This window comes from Chinchilla lanigera, unplaced genomic scaffold (genome assembly GCF_000276665.1).
Source record: "Chinchilla lanigera isolate Chin_1 unplaced genomic scaffold, ChiLan1.0 scaffold00113, whole genome shotgun sequence".
NCBI classification, from domain to species: Eukaryota; Metazoa; Chordata; class Mammalia; order Rodentia; family Chinchillidae; genus Chinchilla; species Chinchilla lanigera.
Window position 1 is genome coordinate 596829 of NW_004955514.1, and position 16721 is coordinate 613549.

The 16721-nt window shown below is 53.1% G+C and overlaps 1 protein-coding gene and 1 long non-coding RNA gene across 2 annotated transcripts in view; one reads left to right on the plus strand and one right to left on the minus strand.

The window, feature by feature from the left end:
- LOC102012792 overlaps positions 1 to 16721 on the plus strand; it is a 61723-nt gene that overhangs the window by 38226 nt on the left and 6776 nt on the right. The window contains exon 4 of the long non-coding RNA XR_001231784.1: positions 14194 to 14303. This is a non-coding gene — a long non-coding RNA (uncharacterized LOC102012792). The remainder of the gene's footprint in view (positions 1 to 14193; positions 14304 to 16721) is intronic.
- Positions 2012 to 6562, minus strand: Spon2 (spondin 2, extracellular matrix protein). Its single transcript, XM_005408688.2, has 6 exons — positions 6384 to 6562; positions 5725 to 5946; positions 4924 to 5147; positions 4619 to 4810; positions 3829 to 4003; positions 2012 to 2992 (listed from the first exon to the last, which is right to left on the minus strand). Exons 2-6 carry the CDS (start codon positions 5942 to 5944, stop codon positions 2808 to 2810), a joined length of 996 nt encoding a protein of 331 aa, XP_005408745.1. The 5' UTR covers positions 5945 to 5946; positions 6384 to 6562; the 3' UTR covers positions 2012 to 2807.

Sequence of the window (16721 nt, forward strand, 5' to 3'; positions counted from 1 at the left end):
AAGATAGCAAAAGCAGCAAGAGTACAAGAGAGGCAAGCAGCCTCTTTCCCTCCTTTACATTATATGCAAACTATCTGCCCCAGGGCAGGTGTAGCGCTCACATCCATAATTCCAACATTGGACCATGAATCAATCATAAACTCTAGAAGCCCACCCCATGACTGCATGAAGCTTTAGGGGGACATCCAGACACAAACCATAACACTGGTCAACAGAGAGGCCCTGAATCTTCCCCTCTTACTACTTCTGTTGTGTTTTTGTGGCCTTTTGGGACAATTGATGGGAACTACCCCCTCCTCACCACTGTCCTTTCTGAGTCCTCCAAGGCCTCAGCCAGCTTCACTCCAGGAAGGAAGGAACACAACTTCTTGTCCACAGGGGTCTCCACCAGCCTCAGTGTCCTGTGGACCTTGTAGGCTCTTTAGCAGCCTGTGGTGCTGTGGATGTGGTCTCGCATCATTGTTTGACCAGCATCCAGGTTTAAATCCACCTTTTGATCAGCTTTAAATAGTCCGCTTTTGGGTTCTGATCTCCTGACACCTGGGGTCTGATCACCCAACCCGTGACTTACTGATCTGGTATTGTAGTTTGCAGTTCCACAGTTGAGGATCGAGGGTCACATCTGTGTGTGGTGGGTGTGTGAGGATACAGTTGTCCCTGAGGCTGCTTTGTGTCAGGTGAGCAGGGCAACCTTGGGCAGCTAGAAACTATTTGTCTCCAGTGCTTCGGAGCACTGCCCATCCGGGAAGCCTTCAGAAACACTGTTAACCAGGACTTTGAAGGTCTCTACCTATCTTAGTCACTTTTCTCACTATTGAGACAAAATACTTGACACCCAAGTTAAGGGAGAAAAGGTTTATTTAGCTGTTTGTAGATGTTTCAGTCCATAGTCGGCTGGCTCCAAGATAGGGTGGCACAGCAGAGGAGCATTGCAGAGGAGAAACAGTTTATGGTGAGCAGAAGGTAGCAAAGCAAGCAAGCAAGGGACAAGTCTTTTTCTGTCCCTTATATTGTATCCAGGCTATCAGAATGGGGCAGTGCCAAGCTAATCAGTGGACCATTTGAGTAATCATCCACCCTTAATCCTAGCATTTATCCCTAGCACTTAATCCTAGTAGCATGAATCAGTCACACACTCTAAATTCAGCCACTTCTGAAAAAGCCCTACTCATGACTGCATGAGGCTTTGCGGGGACATCTAGACACAAGCCACAATACCACATAAACTCAGATCTCATGGCCTGGAATTTTTAAGGATGATGGGATACTGGTTGGTAGTGGTAGGCCTGGGCCTGATTCTGAAACATTAGAAGTGGAGGGTCCTAGCTAGTTGCAGAATAGTGTACCACAGACTCATAGGAGCAACAGAGGCACATCCCTGGTCCAGGCTGTGGCCGGGGCTGAGAGACAGGGCCATTCCCAATGTCTCCCTGACAATGTCCAGGGCAGGCTCTGTGCAGAGGGATCTGCACCACTGGAAGGAGCAATGTGGGTGAAGGGCGAGCAACACCCTTGACTCGTGAGTGGCCCGGGAAGGGCAGAAAGACCCCTGGAGCATGGAGCTTGGTTCTGGAAGGTCTCCCGGAGCACATGTTCAGATTATAGTCCCAGGAGTGGCACTAGTTGGAGCCCATGGAACCTTTATGCTATGGGGCCTAGTAGGAGATCCTGGTGACTGCAGAGGGGCCCTCAGGAAGTCCTAGTGACCAGAGACCTGCCTTGGGAGGTCCTGATCATGGGCTGTGAGCCACTGGGAGGTTCTGGTCACTAGGGATGGGTCCTTGGGAGGTCCTTGTCACTGGGGACATGATTTGAAGGTGATAGTGAGACCCAGGGCCTTTCCTCTTCCTCTCATCCCATCCATGAGCTGCCATCTCTCTTCAGCTGGATGTACCGTTTCATCACAGCCTGGAAGCACCCAGTCCCTGGATATACCCCAAAACCTTCAGAACAGGAGCTGAACTAAACCTATCCTCTTTCCAAGTTGCTTACCTCACGTTTTGTCATAGCGACGGGAAGTTGACCAAGCCAGGGCCCCTGTGAGCAAGGCCTCTGAGCTTAGACCCTGGGAGACGCCTGAGTGTGGCCCCATTAGCCACCCTGTGCGGGAGGGCACAGCAAAGGCTGTGGCCATGGTGACCCCGTGCTGCTCCAGGTGTGCACTCAGTCCCGGCCTGCAGTGTGTACCTGACAGCTGCTGCCGAATGCCAACTTCTAAGGCCTCAGCAGGGGTCCTCACAAACCTGCTCCCCCTTTCCTGCCAGGTGCCTGCCCCGCCTTGCAGTCAGGACAGCGTCCTGGGCACCTTGCAGTGTGTCCCCGTTGGTACATCCAGCGCCCTCTGCTGTAGGTGTCCAGGGAAGGTGTGAGGACAGCCTCCGGCATTTCTCAGGGACAGATGGCCTTTATTCAGATGCAAAGATCAATAAATGAAAGTGCCATGTTTCTAAAACCATTCCTCTCTGTGTTTCCTGTGTGGTCGCCTGGCTTTGGTGCCAACAGCATGGGGCTGCCATGGTCTGGGAGTGGGCGTGGTAGTGGGATGGGCACCAGGTCTGAGGTATTTAACAGCCTTGTGGGTGTAGGGCTCACTGAGGCGTCCTCTTGTCAGCATCACAGGCAGCCTCAAGAACGGTAATAAGTTACAGGGACATAATGTAGAGCAGACTCAGGGCCTCCGGATTCCTACGCCTGCAGAAGGGCCCTGTCACAACCATTGCCTGGCTGCCACTGAGGGCAGTCTATGCAGGGCCTCCTGTTAGCCCTCGGCCTGTCCACCTGGGAGCCCCTGGTGACCCATGCCTGGGTCAGACACAATTATCAGGGACACACTCAGTCTCCTCCTCAAGTATGGGGCAGGGTGTGCCGTTGTTGGCGGGCTGCACACGGACGTAGCGAGTTCTGACCTTGGTTCCCAGCTTCCCGCAGGGACCCTTGCACAGGCCCCAGGGTGACCACAGCGACACCTCGCAGTCCAGTGGTGTTTCTGGAACTGAACCAAGCACAGAGGTATGTCAGGGGCACAGGGACAGAGGGGCCACCTGTGCACACTGGGGTCACAGAGCGCAGGCCAAGCTGCGCCTCCGTTGGAAATGGGGAGAGGGTGTCCTGGTTGTAGGAGCTCTGTGAGGGGCTCGCAGTGCCAGCACCAGCCCTCCTGCTGCCCTGACGTTCACGGTGCCCTTGTCTCTGAAGACCTGTGAAAGTGGGCCCTTGGGTGTGAGGTTTGTCCCCTGTGGGGTCCTGGCACTTCAGTGTCAGTGTTCCTTTTCCTGTGTCCCCTCTGTTTCCATTATATTCACATATTTAAAAATCACCCACTGTGGTTACGGTTAAATTACCTGGTAATTCCCATGTTTCCATGGTACTCCCTCAGACATCCTGGGTGCTAGGTAGAGAAGGGATAGCATGGTCCTGCCCCATCTAGTGGCAGCTCTCTGGGTGGAATTCTCCAGAATTCTCTCCTGTTGGGGCCATGATGGGGTCCCCAGGCCGGCATGGCCAGCTCCATCCATACCCACCCTCTCCTCTCTGTTATTCCCATGCAGCTGGGGGTCCCATGGGTGGACAGATGAACCCTCTTGGTTGGCGTTGTGTGTGTATGTGTGTGGCTGGTCCCACGAACGTGCCTTGTGTCTGTCCACCCATGTGGTTGTCCATTCAGACAGGCAAATATCCATGGTGGTCTAATGATGGACACAGAGTTGATCTTCCATTAACCCTGAATGCCTTAGTACCAACCAGAGGCTTCTCTGCTCTCTCCAAGCCCCCTTGCTCTCCCCACAACCCCTCTGCGACACGCAGGGATAGCAGACATGGCCAGGTTACCTGAGAGGCTGTCGATGATCTCATTTCCCCTGCTGACCAGGTCCGGGGCGGGTAGGACAAAGGCCCTGCTGCTGTGCCGGAGCCGCACCAGGGTTACTCTGGCCATGGGTGGCAGGGACTTCAGCCGCGGGTAGTAGAAAGAGTTTGCCGGGTGACTGGGTGAGGAGGACGTGATCTGGGGTGGAGGAGAGAAGGGTTGGCTTAGGGTCCAAGAAGCCCACCTGCATGCATGTGGAAAACGCCGCGGGCCAGCCCCAGTGTCCAGCAGGGCAAAGCCAGCACAGAAAGCACTGTGGCACGTCCTCATCCACCTTTTTCACCAAATCTGTACCGGGCAACTCTTGGCTCTTCCCCAATGTCAAAATGACCGGGAAAGGTCAATGCTATGAATCAGTTCGGGACATTGAGGCCGCCAGGACAGCCCAGCTAAAAATAGCTATGAGAGAAGACTCCAGAACCTCTACAGAAAGCAGGGACAGTGGGGCAAGTGTGCCTGAAGCGAAAGGGCTTGTGACGGGAACTCATCACAGTATGTCTTTTGCTGGAATAAATATCTTAAATTTAAACATTTGCTGTATGTTTTTTATCACACTGTAGACGCTGTGACAAGACTGCCAGGCACAGCTGCCTGTGCTCACAGCAGCCTGTGGAGCAGGGCCAGGAGGGGCTCTTGCACCCCGAGCATGGCTCTGTTCCCTGTGGTGCTGGCCAGACTCCCTGGACACCAGCGACAGGCCCAGCCCGCAGCCCCTGCCTCATAGTCGTTCTCAGGAGCCTCAGGTCCACCCACCTCAGTCACGGTGTCCTGCGGGATGGTGGCGAAGTTAGGGGAGGAGAAGGTGAAGCCGCTGTCTGTCCCAGCGTCATGCGGATAGAGGTCCAAGGCCACCTGCTCCTTCCAGCGGCCCCCCTCGCACAGGTCCAGGCTGTCCACACCCACAAACCAGTCGGGGCTGGGGACAATGCGCACCACGAAGGACACCTGGGTACAGGCAGAGGCTCAGCCATGCAACCTTGGGGACATCACCTGGTTTCACACACACATGCACGCACAGACTCATGTGCATACACACACACGCACGCCACTGTGCTCACCAGTGAGTGCCTGGGATGCACCTCCAGCTCTGAGGCCGTCTGCCCTGTGCCGCTGGGCACAGCGGGGGCTGAGAACACGGCATGCACGCTCTGCAGCTTCTCCCCGGCAGCCTCGATCTCCTTCATCAGGGCCCAGGCCTCGCCCCGCTCCACGAAGTCCCGCAGCCCGTTGCTGGCGTACTCGCTGTGCCTCCACATGGTGTAGTCGGAGCTGTGTGCTGCCCCTGTGGGGCCCGGCCATGTGAGCTGCCCACCTCGACAGGTGCCGACCCCAGCTGGCCACCCAGGAGGACACCACGTCCTCCTTACTGAGCACCAGCTCCACCCCGGCCATGGCAGACAGTGACAGCCTGTGTCCACACTTTGCTGCACACCCAACTGGTGACCAGTGAGCAGCCAGCCTTCCCCTGATGGTGGCCACCCTGCCCTCACACCCCAAAACCCAGGACAGCAGTAGCCACTGACCAGGCGCTTAGCAAGGCTCCTCCCACCCTTTCTCTCTTCCTCTCTACTGGGGGTTGAACCCAGGGTCTTCACACTAAGCTACGTCCCTCACTCTTTTATTATTTTTTATTTTGAGACAGTCTCACTAAGTTACTAAGTCACCCAGACAGGGCTTGAACTTGCAATCGCCCTGCGTCAGCCTCCCAGAGTGCAGGAATTACAGGTGTGTGCCACCATGCCAGCCTACAAATATTTCTTGAGTGGAAGTGTGTTGGATGTGCGGGGCTGTGTGGCTTTCAGGAGCTGTTTGGGGTTGTACCCTTCCAGCAGAGGAAGTTGGGATGGCGGGACCCTTACCCAGCAGTGAAGACCACTGTGCAGGCGGCCGGAACAGGGGGTACTGCTTGGGGAAGGCTGTTTGGCTCCACTTGCCCGTAAAGGTGAGGCTGTACCTGGCCAGCGGCCGCGCCGTGCACACAGATTCCCCACCCAGTGGCCGGCTGGTGGCACAGCCCAGGGAGGCCAGGAGGAGGGTGCAGACTGCCCTGCGCAGGGCGGTGGTGGCCGGGCTGTCCATGGCTGCAGAGGGAGGGTAGTGTCACTCAGGGACACCCTGCAGGGAGTCCCCAGAGCCCGGTGTGCACTGCGCATGCCCTTGCTTCCCGAGGCTCTCCCACTGAGCTTCGCAGATCCCCATCCAGAGAGGCAAAGTGCACCAGGCTACTGGGCTGGGCTGGGCTGCCAAGTGTCCCTGAGGAGTCCCAGGTTCCCTTGCGGTGCGCGGAGGGCACAGGGCTCACCCGGTCCCGCTTCAGCCCCTCCCTTTGCCGCCCCGCAGGGACCTCTGCCTGCCAAGCCTTCTGACCTCTAGGATCGCGCAGGGCTCACCCCGTCCCGCTGCGGCCCCTGCCTGTGCTGCCCCACAGGGACCTCCGCCTGCCAAGTCCCCTGACCTCTAGGATCGGGAAGGTCCAGGCACCCTGCCTAGACCACCTTTCTCGGCACTTAGCACTCACCAGCGTGAGGAGGGAGTTGACAGCCCAGTGCTCCGGCAGTCTGTCCGTGGAGAGGAGACCCAGGAAGAGCCGGATGGGGTCTCCGGCTCCGGCTCCTAGAGCTCCCAGGCTCACGCTCCCGCTCTCCCGTTGTCAGGGCTTCCACTCTCCCGCCTGGCGTAGCCCCACCCCGCTTTGTCTTGCCCTCACTCCCTCCGCCCACCCCCTCCCTCGCTCCTCCCTACTGGGGGGTGGAGTGGGGGCGGGTGCTGCTCTGAGGAGCCCAGGGCTGGACCCAGGGGCCCAGCCAGGGTCACGGCCCTGTTTACACCTGCTGCAGGTGTGCTGAAGAGCCCCCTCCTGGCCTGAGCTGCAGTGTGGAAGGCAGACTCTGGGCTTCAGTGGCCTACAGCTGCACAGGGCGGGGGATATTCTACTGCTGCCCGGAGGCATCAGGGTCCATAGCCTCCCAGAGGAACGGAGATCAAGTCAAGGGCCAGCCACAGAAAGGGCCCACCCTCCCAGGGCCCCATGTTTGTATGCTGACGGCCACCCCCGCTGGGGCACTTGCTGAAGGCAGAGGCTGACCAAGGCAGCCACCACCTCCCCTTCTCGGGGATGGGCTAAGGGACTCTGCAGTTTATCGCTGCTCAGCTGCTCAGCATCAGGAAGTTGTCTCCACAGCCCCTGTCATGGGGTCTGGGAGCTGCGGAGGAGCTTGCTCAATCGCCTGGCCCTCCCTGCTCGTCAGAGTCCCCAGAGAACTTCCAAGCTTAAACAAAACCCATCCTGAGTTTTGGAACCACGTCAATGCTTCACATACTCAGACAGAGAGAGAATAAATAAATCCAGAAAGACCAAATGCAAACAAACCCAGTGATGTAACCTGCATTTCAAGTAAATACCACGGCCGTGGAGAAGCAACAGAGACGCAGTATCCAGACTCCAGCCCTGCGGCTGGCGGCCCCAGGTCTGGCCCTCAGGCCTCTGGTCACACCACTTCTTTCCACCCTTCAGCGTCATCGAGGACGCCGGCAGCCGCATATGTGGGCTCTGTCTGTTGGTGCTCGCCATAGTCCGACCCCACGGGCTCAGAACGTCACTAACTTACTTAAAGCTGACAAAATAGGGCTATTACATGTTAACACATGTGGCATGTTTTACTGAAAAGCAGCTGTGTACTTTAAGGTAAAAATCCTTAGAACCTGCGCTGGGGTTTGTGCAGCTCTTGGCGTTGTGGTGCCACGCGCCTACCTCTCCCGTTACCTGACGGGCAGTGTTGGGGGCTCGCAGCCCGTGCCAGTGTGGAAGGGGGCTGCTGTCTTGTCCGACGAGGGTGTCCCCAGCCTCAGCACTGTGCGTGCAGCAGCAGCAGTGCTCCCTGTGCACCTGGGTGTGGGCACACATACTCGTGTGTACATGCAGAGAGCTCACGCATTCCACAGGTGCTAAGCACGCCCGCTTCCAGGGATGGGGACACAGAAGTAACCCCAGGGGACCTGAGGGGGTGGGGTCTGGGTGGGGAAGATGCCAGTGTAGGCTGAGCTCTGCTATTCAGTATGTGTTTGGTCACTGGGCTGGCACTAGTGCCCAGGGCCCCTGAGGACAGGGCCTTCCTGGAGGTCACCCCCGGCCCCTACCCCTCCTGGGCCTACTACGGATCAGGTTGATGTGCACATTCCGGGGTGTTGGCAGGTTTCAAAGGCAAATGTCCACCCAATAAATGGCTGGTAGTGGCCTCCCACAGGCCCCGGGGAGCTCTCAAGTTCCCCCATAGCTGGGGGGTGGGGCTAGGGACTGCAGGCTACTGCTTGTCATACTCTGTGCCCTGTGTGGGGCCCAGAGCCCACGGTGCTCTAAAGGGCTGCTGGAGCTCCAGCCAGGACCCCATGGATCCCAGCCAGGGCGGGGCCCTTACACAGCAGTGGCTTTCAGGGCACGGCCTGTGCCCTAGCACACTGCTGACTCAGCCTGGAGCTCCCACCCATGGGCACATTTAGACACCCGCAGAGGCTGTGCCCACCACAGATACACTGTCCTTGCTCGGTCCACAGACTTCTACCCTGGGCCTGGCTCCAGGTGAGCACTGGCCTCTGTCCATTCTCAGCCCTAGAGGCTGCTCCCACGTGGGGCCTCAGAGTCCCGGGAATAGGGCTGTGCAGTCCTCTGCCTGCTCCTTGGCTCCTCTCAGCCCTCACAGACCACCACTACCAACCAGCCCAGGGCCCACTCTTGCTCATGCCCGGGGCCTTTGCACTCGCTGCTCCTCTCCCGAGACCCCTCTTCCCAGCTGGTGGCTTCCTGCCCTGAGGTGTGGGGAAGCCCCTCTCACCACCCAACGCAGAGGAGCGCCCGGTCCCCCCTGCACACACAGCATGCTTTTGGGTTCTGTCCAGGCTCCGTTAGGAGGAAGCCCAGCCAGCGTCAACAAACAGGGATTTGCTGCAGAGTGTTAAGTGGCCTGCAGAGGCGTTGCAGGCTGAAAGCCGACTGGACGGGGCTTCCAGGGCTGTACAGCAGCCGGCAATGCTGAGCTGGCCTCACCCACCTGCCTAGAAACCACCCAGGGCAGCACCGCACCGCCCCCCCCCCGCCCTCCAGTGCCAATGTTCAGGGTGAGTTCTGCCAAGCACTTCTGGTGCAGAACTGGACCTGGTCCCCGAGCTGAGTCCTTGTGTTCAGTTTGCAGCAGAGCCCCGAGGAGGAAGCGGGGAGCCTGCACCTGTCCCCTTCTACTCTTCGCTGCCGTCCGGCCCTGTCGTGCCCACTGCCATCCTGCCTGGGCAGCACAAGCACCTGCCGCCTCCTGGGCCTGGTGAGCATGGGTTAGGACCGGCTGCTGCCACTGGGCAATGGGCAGCCGTCACCCCCTGGCCGACACCGGTCCACTCTCAGTAGCATTTGCTGCCATGTTGTTCTCCACGTGCGGTCACAAGCTGGGTTCTCAGCACAACTGCAGAACTCTCTCCGTCAGAACAAAGAGGAAACAGGCAAACATGTCACTCTTCTTCAGTACTCAGGAAATTAAAGATTTATAGCAATCCATGGGGAGTTATTTCATCAAGAAAATTGACAAATTGTGGTAAAAACAAGCCTTGTGATACTTTGACACCCCTGCCCCAAGCTCTGTAGCCACGGGACCTCACAACCTATATCTTGGTGAAGTCACAGCCAGTGGCCTCCGTCTGCCCAGAGTAATCCCTGTCCAGCCCGTCTCAGGGATCCCTGGAGGAGCCGCTGGGAAATGGCCTGTGACCTGACTCAGAGCTTGCCTGGCGGTGTGGGGACCTTTCCTCGGACAGTGTGGATGCTCAGAGCTCACTGCATGAAAGCCACTGCAGGTGACGGACTGCTGTGCTGCCCGAGGTGGTGGCCAGTGGGCAGATAACAGACTCATCACAAACAGGCAGATCTGGGAAGTGGGGTGTTTCTGGGAGCTCTGAAAATTCCAGCCTACTTGGGATTTGAAGGCCACACATCCCCAGGGCTGTGCACAGCCCAGGAAGCCCAAGCCCCGCTCTGCCAGCCTTGGGAGTGAAAGTGAATGCTACCCCTGAGGGGCTGCTGTGGTTGATACATCGTGTCAACTTGAGGGGTCCAGGGGCTTGGCTAAGTGACTCCGCAGTGCTGCATCCTGGTGTGAGAAGCACATGCCCTCACCACTCCCCTCCGGGTCACTGTGTCAGTGTGAGGAGTTTAGAAGGGTAACTAAGTGACTCAGCAGGGGGCTGGGTCCTTACCTTGTATCATCCTGAGCCTGCGCAGGAGGAAGGCGGGGAGACTGAGTGCTACACGCCCCCTGGGTGGGGGCAGCCTGCTTACAACATAAGGGAGGAAAAAAGGCTTTCTCCCCTACTTTTTGCTCTTGCTGCTTTTGCTATCTTCCATTGCCATGAACTGTTGCCCTCTGCCATGTGCCACCCTGCCTTGGAGCCAGCCGAGTGTGGACTGAAACCCCCATGAACTGTGAGCTAAATACACCTTTCCTTCCTTAATTTTGGGTGTTGGGTATTTTGCCTCAGCAAGGAGAGAAAAGTAAGACAGGGGCACACTGCCCGATGAGCCCCACAGACCCACGGTCAGGCTCCAAGATTGGAAGAGCACTCCCTCTGATGATGACCTGCCCGCTGAGTTAACCAGGGAGGGTCTGACCACACATGGGAAAGAATACAGATTTACAGAACTCAGAAAACAGATGCAACAGGCAAAAGCAGCAACAAGCCCTGGGAGGTGAGGATCTGACTGGAGAGTGACCGCATTCAATGAAAACATTATGAGATAAGCAAAAACACAGGGAAGTAGCTCACATAGGGAACACAGCTGTCCCAGAACCCCTCTGCAGAAGCTAGGCCCTGGACACACTGGACAAAGACTGCACCCCCAAGAGCTCCAGGAAGCTGAGGTGTCTAATCACAGCAAGAGAGAGCAGTGCTCACCAACTGGAGAAGCCGGCGAAGGGCAAAAGCTGTGGGGAAGAACCAAATGGAAAACCCGAGTTTGCGGAGTACAGTAGCTGAACTGAGAGCTCAGTGGGAGATTTGCGCAGATGGAATAAATCCACCGAAAGGAAGTAGGTCATCAGGATCTTCCAGTCTGGGAAGAAGGTTATCCTGCACACCCACTCAGAGACCCACCCTGAGTCACGTGCAAGGGGTCCTCAGGACGAGGCCTGGCTTCACACCAGGGATCATGGGGGCTGGGAGGCAGGGCTGACCTATTCGCAGTGCTGGGAGAGAAAGCGTGTCGTCCTGGAGGTTCGTATGTGAAAGGTCAGTCCTTCAGAAATGAAGGCATTCCAGGCACTCAGAACCAGAATTCGTCCTGAGGAAGCCTGCCCCACAGGAGACACTACAGGGAGAATTTAGATTGAAATGACAGTGCTGCCAGTCAGCCTAGAGTCCATTTCCTTGATTCAAATGAAAAGCCGGAATTGATAAAGAGCCGCTCTGCTTGCAGTCCCGATGTCACCACATAGCACCAGATAACACTGGATGTCAACAACTGACACAGGCAGCTGCTGGGTACTGCTGCTGTCAGTCAATTTACAGGACTTTTGGGTCCCATGCTGAGCAGGTATTCAGGAGCCAAAGCAAGTATTTTAACAGGCCCTGCCTGTGCTGCAGTTCACTGGAGGGGGCCTTGCTAGACTGACTGGGAGAAATGGCTGGGGCTGCTTATGCAGCAGCTTAGGCACCAGCCGTAGGCCTGCGGCTGGTCCAAATGCAAGCCCACACTTTGTGCAGGGCTCTAGGACAACCTGGGGGGGGGGTAAGGCTGGAGCCAGGGAATCTTCTGGAAAGGTCACTGTGGGGTTGGGAATATTAATAGTGGGCCCAGATCCTTGCCTCTTTGGTCTTAGCCATGCTAGGGTGCCCTTTCCCTTCCCCAAAAGGCAACAGCAGCATCTGAAGTGGATTGGGGTCCAACATTCTGCTGACCTTTGAGCTGCAACCGTGTTTGAGCAGAATGCAAGAGGGTGGCTGTGGGGTAGCCAGGCAGGACACCGAGCAAGTTGTCCAGGCTACTGGGGGGGAAGGGGGAGCAAAGGGAAGTGAGGGTGGGGTGTGGCGGCCACCAGCCCAGCCCCCCTCTGGCTGGCCCAGAGGTGGGGCGTGGGAAAGCCAGACACTTCTCACCTGTCTCAAAAGGACACAGACAGCATCAAAGCCACATGAAAGGAGAAATGATGGCAAGAGAGTGGCACAGCTATAGGAAGGGGCCATGATGGCAGAAGGGGCCGGGAGCCTGTCTCTGCTCCTCGGTGACACCTGCCCCCAGGACCTGCAAGGCACTGTTCGGGGTGCGGAGCGTGGAAGAGCCACATTCCGTAGTTGCCACTACCCATCCACCACCTCCAGCCTCCTGGCCGGCAGTTGCATACATGTCCCTGGAGGAGGTGGCGCCGGCCCACAGGAGCCAGGGCAGCAAGAGAGGACCCGGGCTTTCACACATCCAGGATCTCACAGTGCAGAGCTCCATTTCCAAGGGCTGCCAGGGATTGTGCCCTTCCTCCCTTCTCATTTCCGTTTTCCCCTTTTGGGAGCCAGACATGAAAGATTAGTTGGTTCAAAAGGAACTCCATATGTAGGGAAAGCTAAAAAGTGACGTCGGGTGCCCACAGCAAGACGCAAGCTCAGAAAAGACAGAGGAGACCTGGAGTCTGCACCTCAGGCTGATCCTTGCCTCATCGCAGAGACAGCTTGCAACCACTTAAATAAGACAAAACAATAACAATAGAAATAACACAAACCATGGGCAAGGGGGAGAATCTGATTCCTAGAAATTATGACATTAATGGATTCCGATATTCAGTTTTTAACAAAAATCTCAAGGCCTAGAAAAAAAACAGGGATTTATGATGCATTTAAAGGAGAAAAGAAGTAGAAAGCATTCCTGGAAAAGACCAGATGGCAGATCTGCTGAGCAAAGACTAAAACAACGATCTTAGAGGTGTTGGTAAGGGAAGACGTGGATAAGGTCAGTGGCATGATGAATAAACAGAATACAAATACAATGGAGATGTAAAATCTAAAGAGAAACTAAAATGAAATTCTGGAGCTGAAAAGTACAATAATGAAAATGATTTGAACAGGCAGAAGACTCAGACAGTATACCACGGCTGAGGGCATTTGTCACGCCGAGGGCTCCCTGCAGGACATCTCATGGTGGTCCTGCCAGGTGACATGACAAAACACCAGATGATGACTTGAGCTGGTACAGAAATGAATCTCTCAAGACAGATAACATATGTGCCGTCACGAAAGTTGTGACATTCACATGACAGAGGCTGAAACTCCACCTCTTCATGTTCTAAATGATCGAGAGACTTAATGCATTGAAAAACAACCGTTAGTCCAAAGCGAGTATTAGTCTAACTTTAGTTTGTTATTCCACATTTTATTTTGTACATAATTTGAGAGTCTAATTTTTTTGTTTGTTTGTTTTGTTTTGTTTCTTGTTTTTTTTTTTTCCGGTACCGGGAATGGAACTCACAACCTTGAGCTTGCCGGGCAGGCGCTGTGCCACTGAGCTAAACCCCCAGCCCTGAGAGTCTAATGTGGTTTTTTGTTTGTTTGTTTGTTTGCTTTTCTTCCGGTACCAGGAGTCGAACTCATGACCTTGTACTTGCCAGGGAGGCACTGTGCCACTGAGCTAAATCCCCAGCCCCTAATGTGTTTTAAACAATTAAGTTGTTTTTGAGTACACAGCACTTGAAGATCTAATTTTGTGACATCTGCAACTGAAAGAGGTGGGGATGGGTCTTTAAGAGAGCAGAGTTTTGATGTCATTGAGGTTAAGCTGGTATAAATTCAAATCACTGTTATAACTTCAAGGTGCTAATATAATCTCCATAGTAACCACACAGAAACTAGCTGTAAAACATACACAAAAGGGAATGAGCAAGGAATATAAACATGTCACTGAAAAGATCAACTATGCACCTGAAGATAGAAAGGTGAGAAGTGAGGTACAGAAAAGCTGTATGGCAAGATGAAAACAGGTTGTAAGAGGACAGAAGTAAGTCTTCCTTCTGGTATTACTGTAAATGAAATGGGTTAAACTCTCTGGTCAGAAGACAGAGGTTCACAGCATGGATAAAAGCACATGTTCCGATTCTGCACCTTCTACAAGAGACTCGTTTGATCCAGACACAAACTGGCTGAGGCGAGCAGGCACAGAAGGTATTCCATGCAAATAGTTACCAGAAGAGAGAAGGGTGGCCACAAAATGGCTTTAAAGCAGGAAAGATTACAAAAACAAGAACATTAGAGTTTAATAAAAAGTTCAATGTAGCAAAAAGAATATTTACACTTTTTATGCCCATTTACAGACCGAAATACGTGAACCAGAAACTAAGCAGATGAAGGAAGAAATCGCAGTTCCACAGTCACAAACACCACAGCGAACCTCCCTGAACAATGGACAGAGCAGTCGCTGGAGGTGAGTAGGACATGGAGGACTTAGGCCACACAGTTTGCTTCTGAGGCCCACAGACCCAAGCAGCTCGCACCCGGACCCTTCCCGAGCCCGTCAGAACCTGGAAGCGGCTGGGTCTCAGCAGACCTCACAAAGTAGGTGTCCTGTAGTCTCTTCTGCAAGGGGCTGAAGTGAAGCTGGGAAACTCACCAATTTGTGGAAATTAAACAACACACTCTTATAAAACCAGTGGATCAAAGAAGAAATCACAGGGAGTTGAGAAAATACCTGGGAATGAATGGAAATGAAAATATAACGACCAGAATTTACAGCCAAAGAAGGGAGAAACGTATAGCTATAAACAATTGCATTAAAAATAACAAAGCTCTAAAATCGGCAGCTAACCTTACAATTTAAGGTAGAAAAAGAAGAACTAACCCCAAAGCTAACTGAGGGAAAGACACTAAAGATTCGGACCAAGATCAGTGAAACAGAAAAGCAGGAGACAAAGGCAAAGGAGCCAAAGCTGGTTCTTTGAAACGATCAGCAAAATGGACCACTTTTGTACCAAGAGAGAGACTCAAGTTATAAAAGCAGTGATGAAAATGGGGCCCTGTTACTGACTCCACATGAATAAAAAAGATCAAAGAGAAAGCTGTGACATCTGTATGACAACTGGATAACCTCAGTGAAACTGGCAAATTCATAGAAACAAAACCTGCCAGGGCTGAACAACGAAGAATAGAAAATCTGAACAAGCTGTAACTAACTCTGAGGTGGTCAGTAGCAAAGTCTCCCATCAGAGAAATTCCCTGTGCTGGGCGTGGTGTATACGCCATGATCCCAATACTTGGGAAGCTGAGGCAGGAGAACTACTACTTAAGGCCAGCCTAGAATATACAGCAAGACCCTGTTTCAAAAAAAAAAAAATCCCTGGACCTTATAGCCTCATTGCTTAATTCTCCCAGACGTTTTAGTGCCACTCCTCAAATTTGTCCAAAAATTGAAGCAGGAACACTTCCTAACATGTTTTATGAGGCCAGAATTACCCTCATACTAAAGCCAGACAAAACACTACAAAAAAACACAGACCAGAATTCCTGATGAATACAGATGCAAAAGACCTCAGCGAAAGACTAACCAAATTACGCAGTGCCTTGGGAGGATGCTAACCGTGGCAGGGAGGATGCTAACCGTGGCAGGGAGGATGCTAACCGTGGCAGGGCGACTGGTTTGGATTGGTGGGGTGGCTCAGTGTATGGAAACAGAGTGTAACCTGTTGTGTTGATAAAAGAAGGAAATAAGCCACATAATCATCTTATCTGAGGCAGAAAAAGCATTTAACAAATCTATACTTTCAAATAATGACAACACTCTTGGCACATTAGGACTATGATAAAAAGTATGATCAGAAAATATACATCATGAATGTTTAATTGTTTTAAACCTGTATTACAGTAAAAGACACATTGCCATTTATTTCTCAAAATGTTCCCCCTCACTCCAACAACTCTATTCTTTTAATAGGGATTACACTGACTTCATAGATAACTTTGGGTAATACATGAAACTATAAACCTGTGTGTGTGTGTGTGTGTGTGTGCGTGGATGTGTGTGTATGGTACTGGGGATTGAACACATGGATGGCCTTGTGTAACCAGGCCTCCGCCAGTGAGCTACACCCTCAAACTCCTTCCTTTATCTTGACACAGGGTCTTGCCCTGGCTGCCCTCAAATTTGCAATCTTCCTGCCTCAGCCTCCCAGGTAATTGGACTGATGTGTGCCACTGTGCTTGGCCTATAAAATTCTTAAAAGAACACATATGGCAAAGCTTCACAACACTGGACTGACAATGAGTTCTTAGAAATGACCCCAAAGCACAGGAAATAAAAGAAAAACAGTGGATTGCCTGAAAAAATGTGTGCATAAAAGACAATATCTTTTTTTATAAAAGACAATATCAATGGAATAAAAAGGCAGCTCACAAAATGGAAGTAAATATTTGTAAATTATAGTTCTAATAAAGTATTAATATCTATAATATATAGGAACTCCTAAAACAACAACAGAAAGCTGAAAGAACCAACCCAAAAATGTGGTAAAACTTGAAAATTGTTTATCCAAAAATGATACACAAATGGCCAATAAGTACAGCAAGAACCAGGCTGGAAGGCCAAGGCGGAAAAGTTACAGGTCAAACCCAGCAGCTTATGTTTAAAAAAAATAAATTTAAAAAAAGCTGGGGATGTAGCTCAGTGTGAAGGCCCTGGGTTTAATCTTCGAACCAAAAAGAAAACAAAATAAAAAACTGAAACAAGACAGTTTATCACAAAGGTAACGTGAACCCAAGCCACCACAAGATGCCTCCTCGTTATCATGTGTGCAAGCATAACCCAGAGGACAACGCGTTCACACAGAAGTGCAAGCCTGGGACCCTGCGC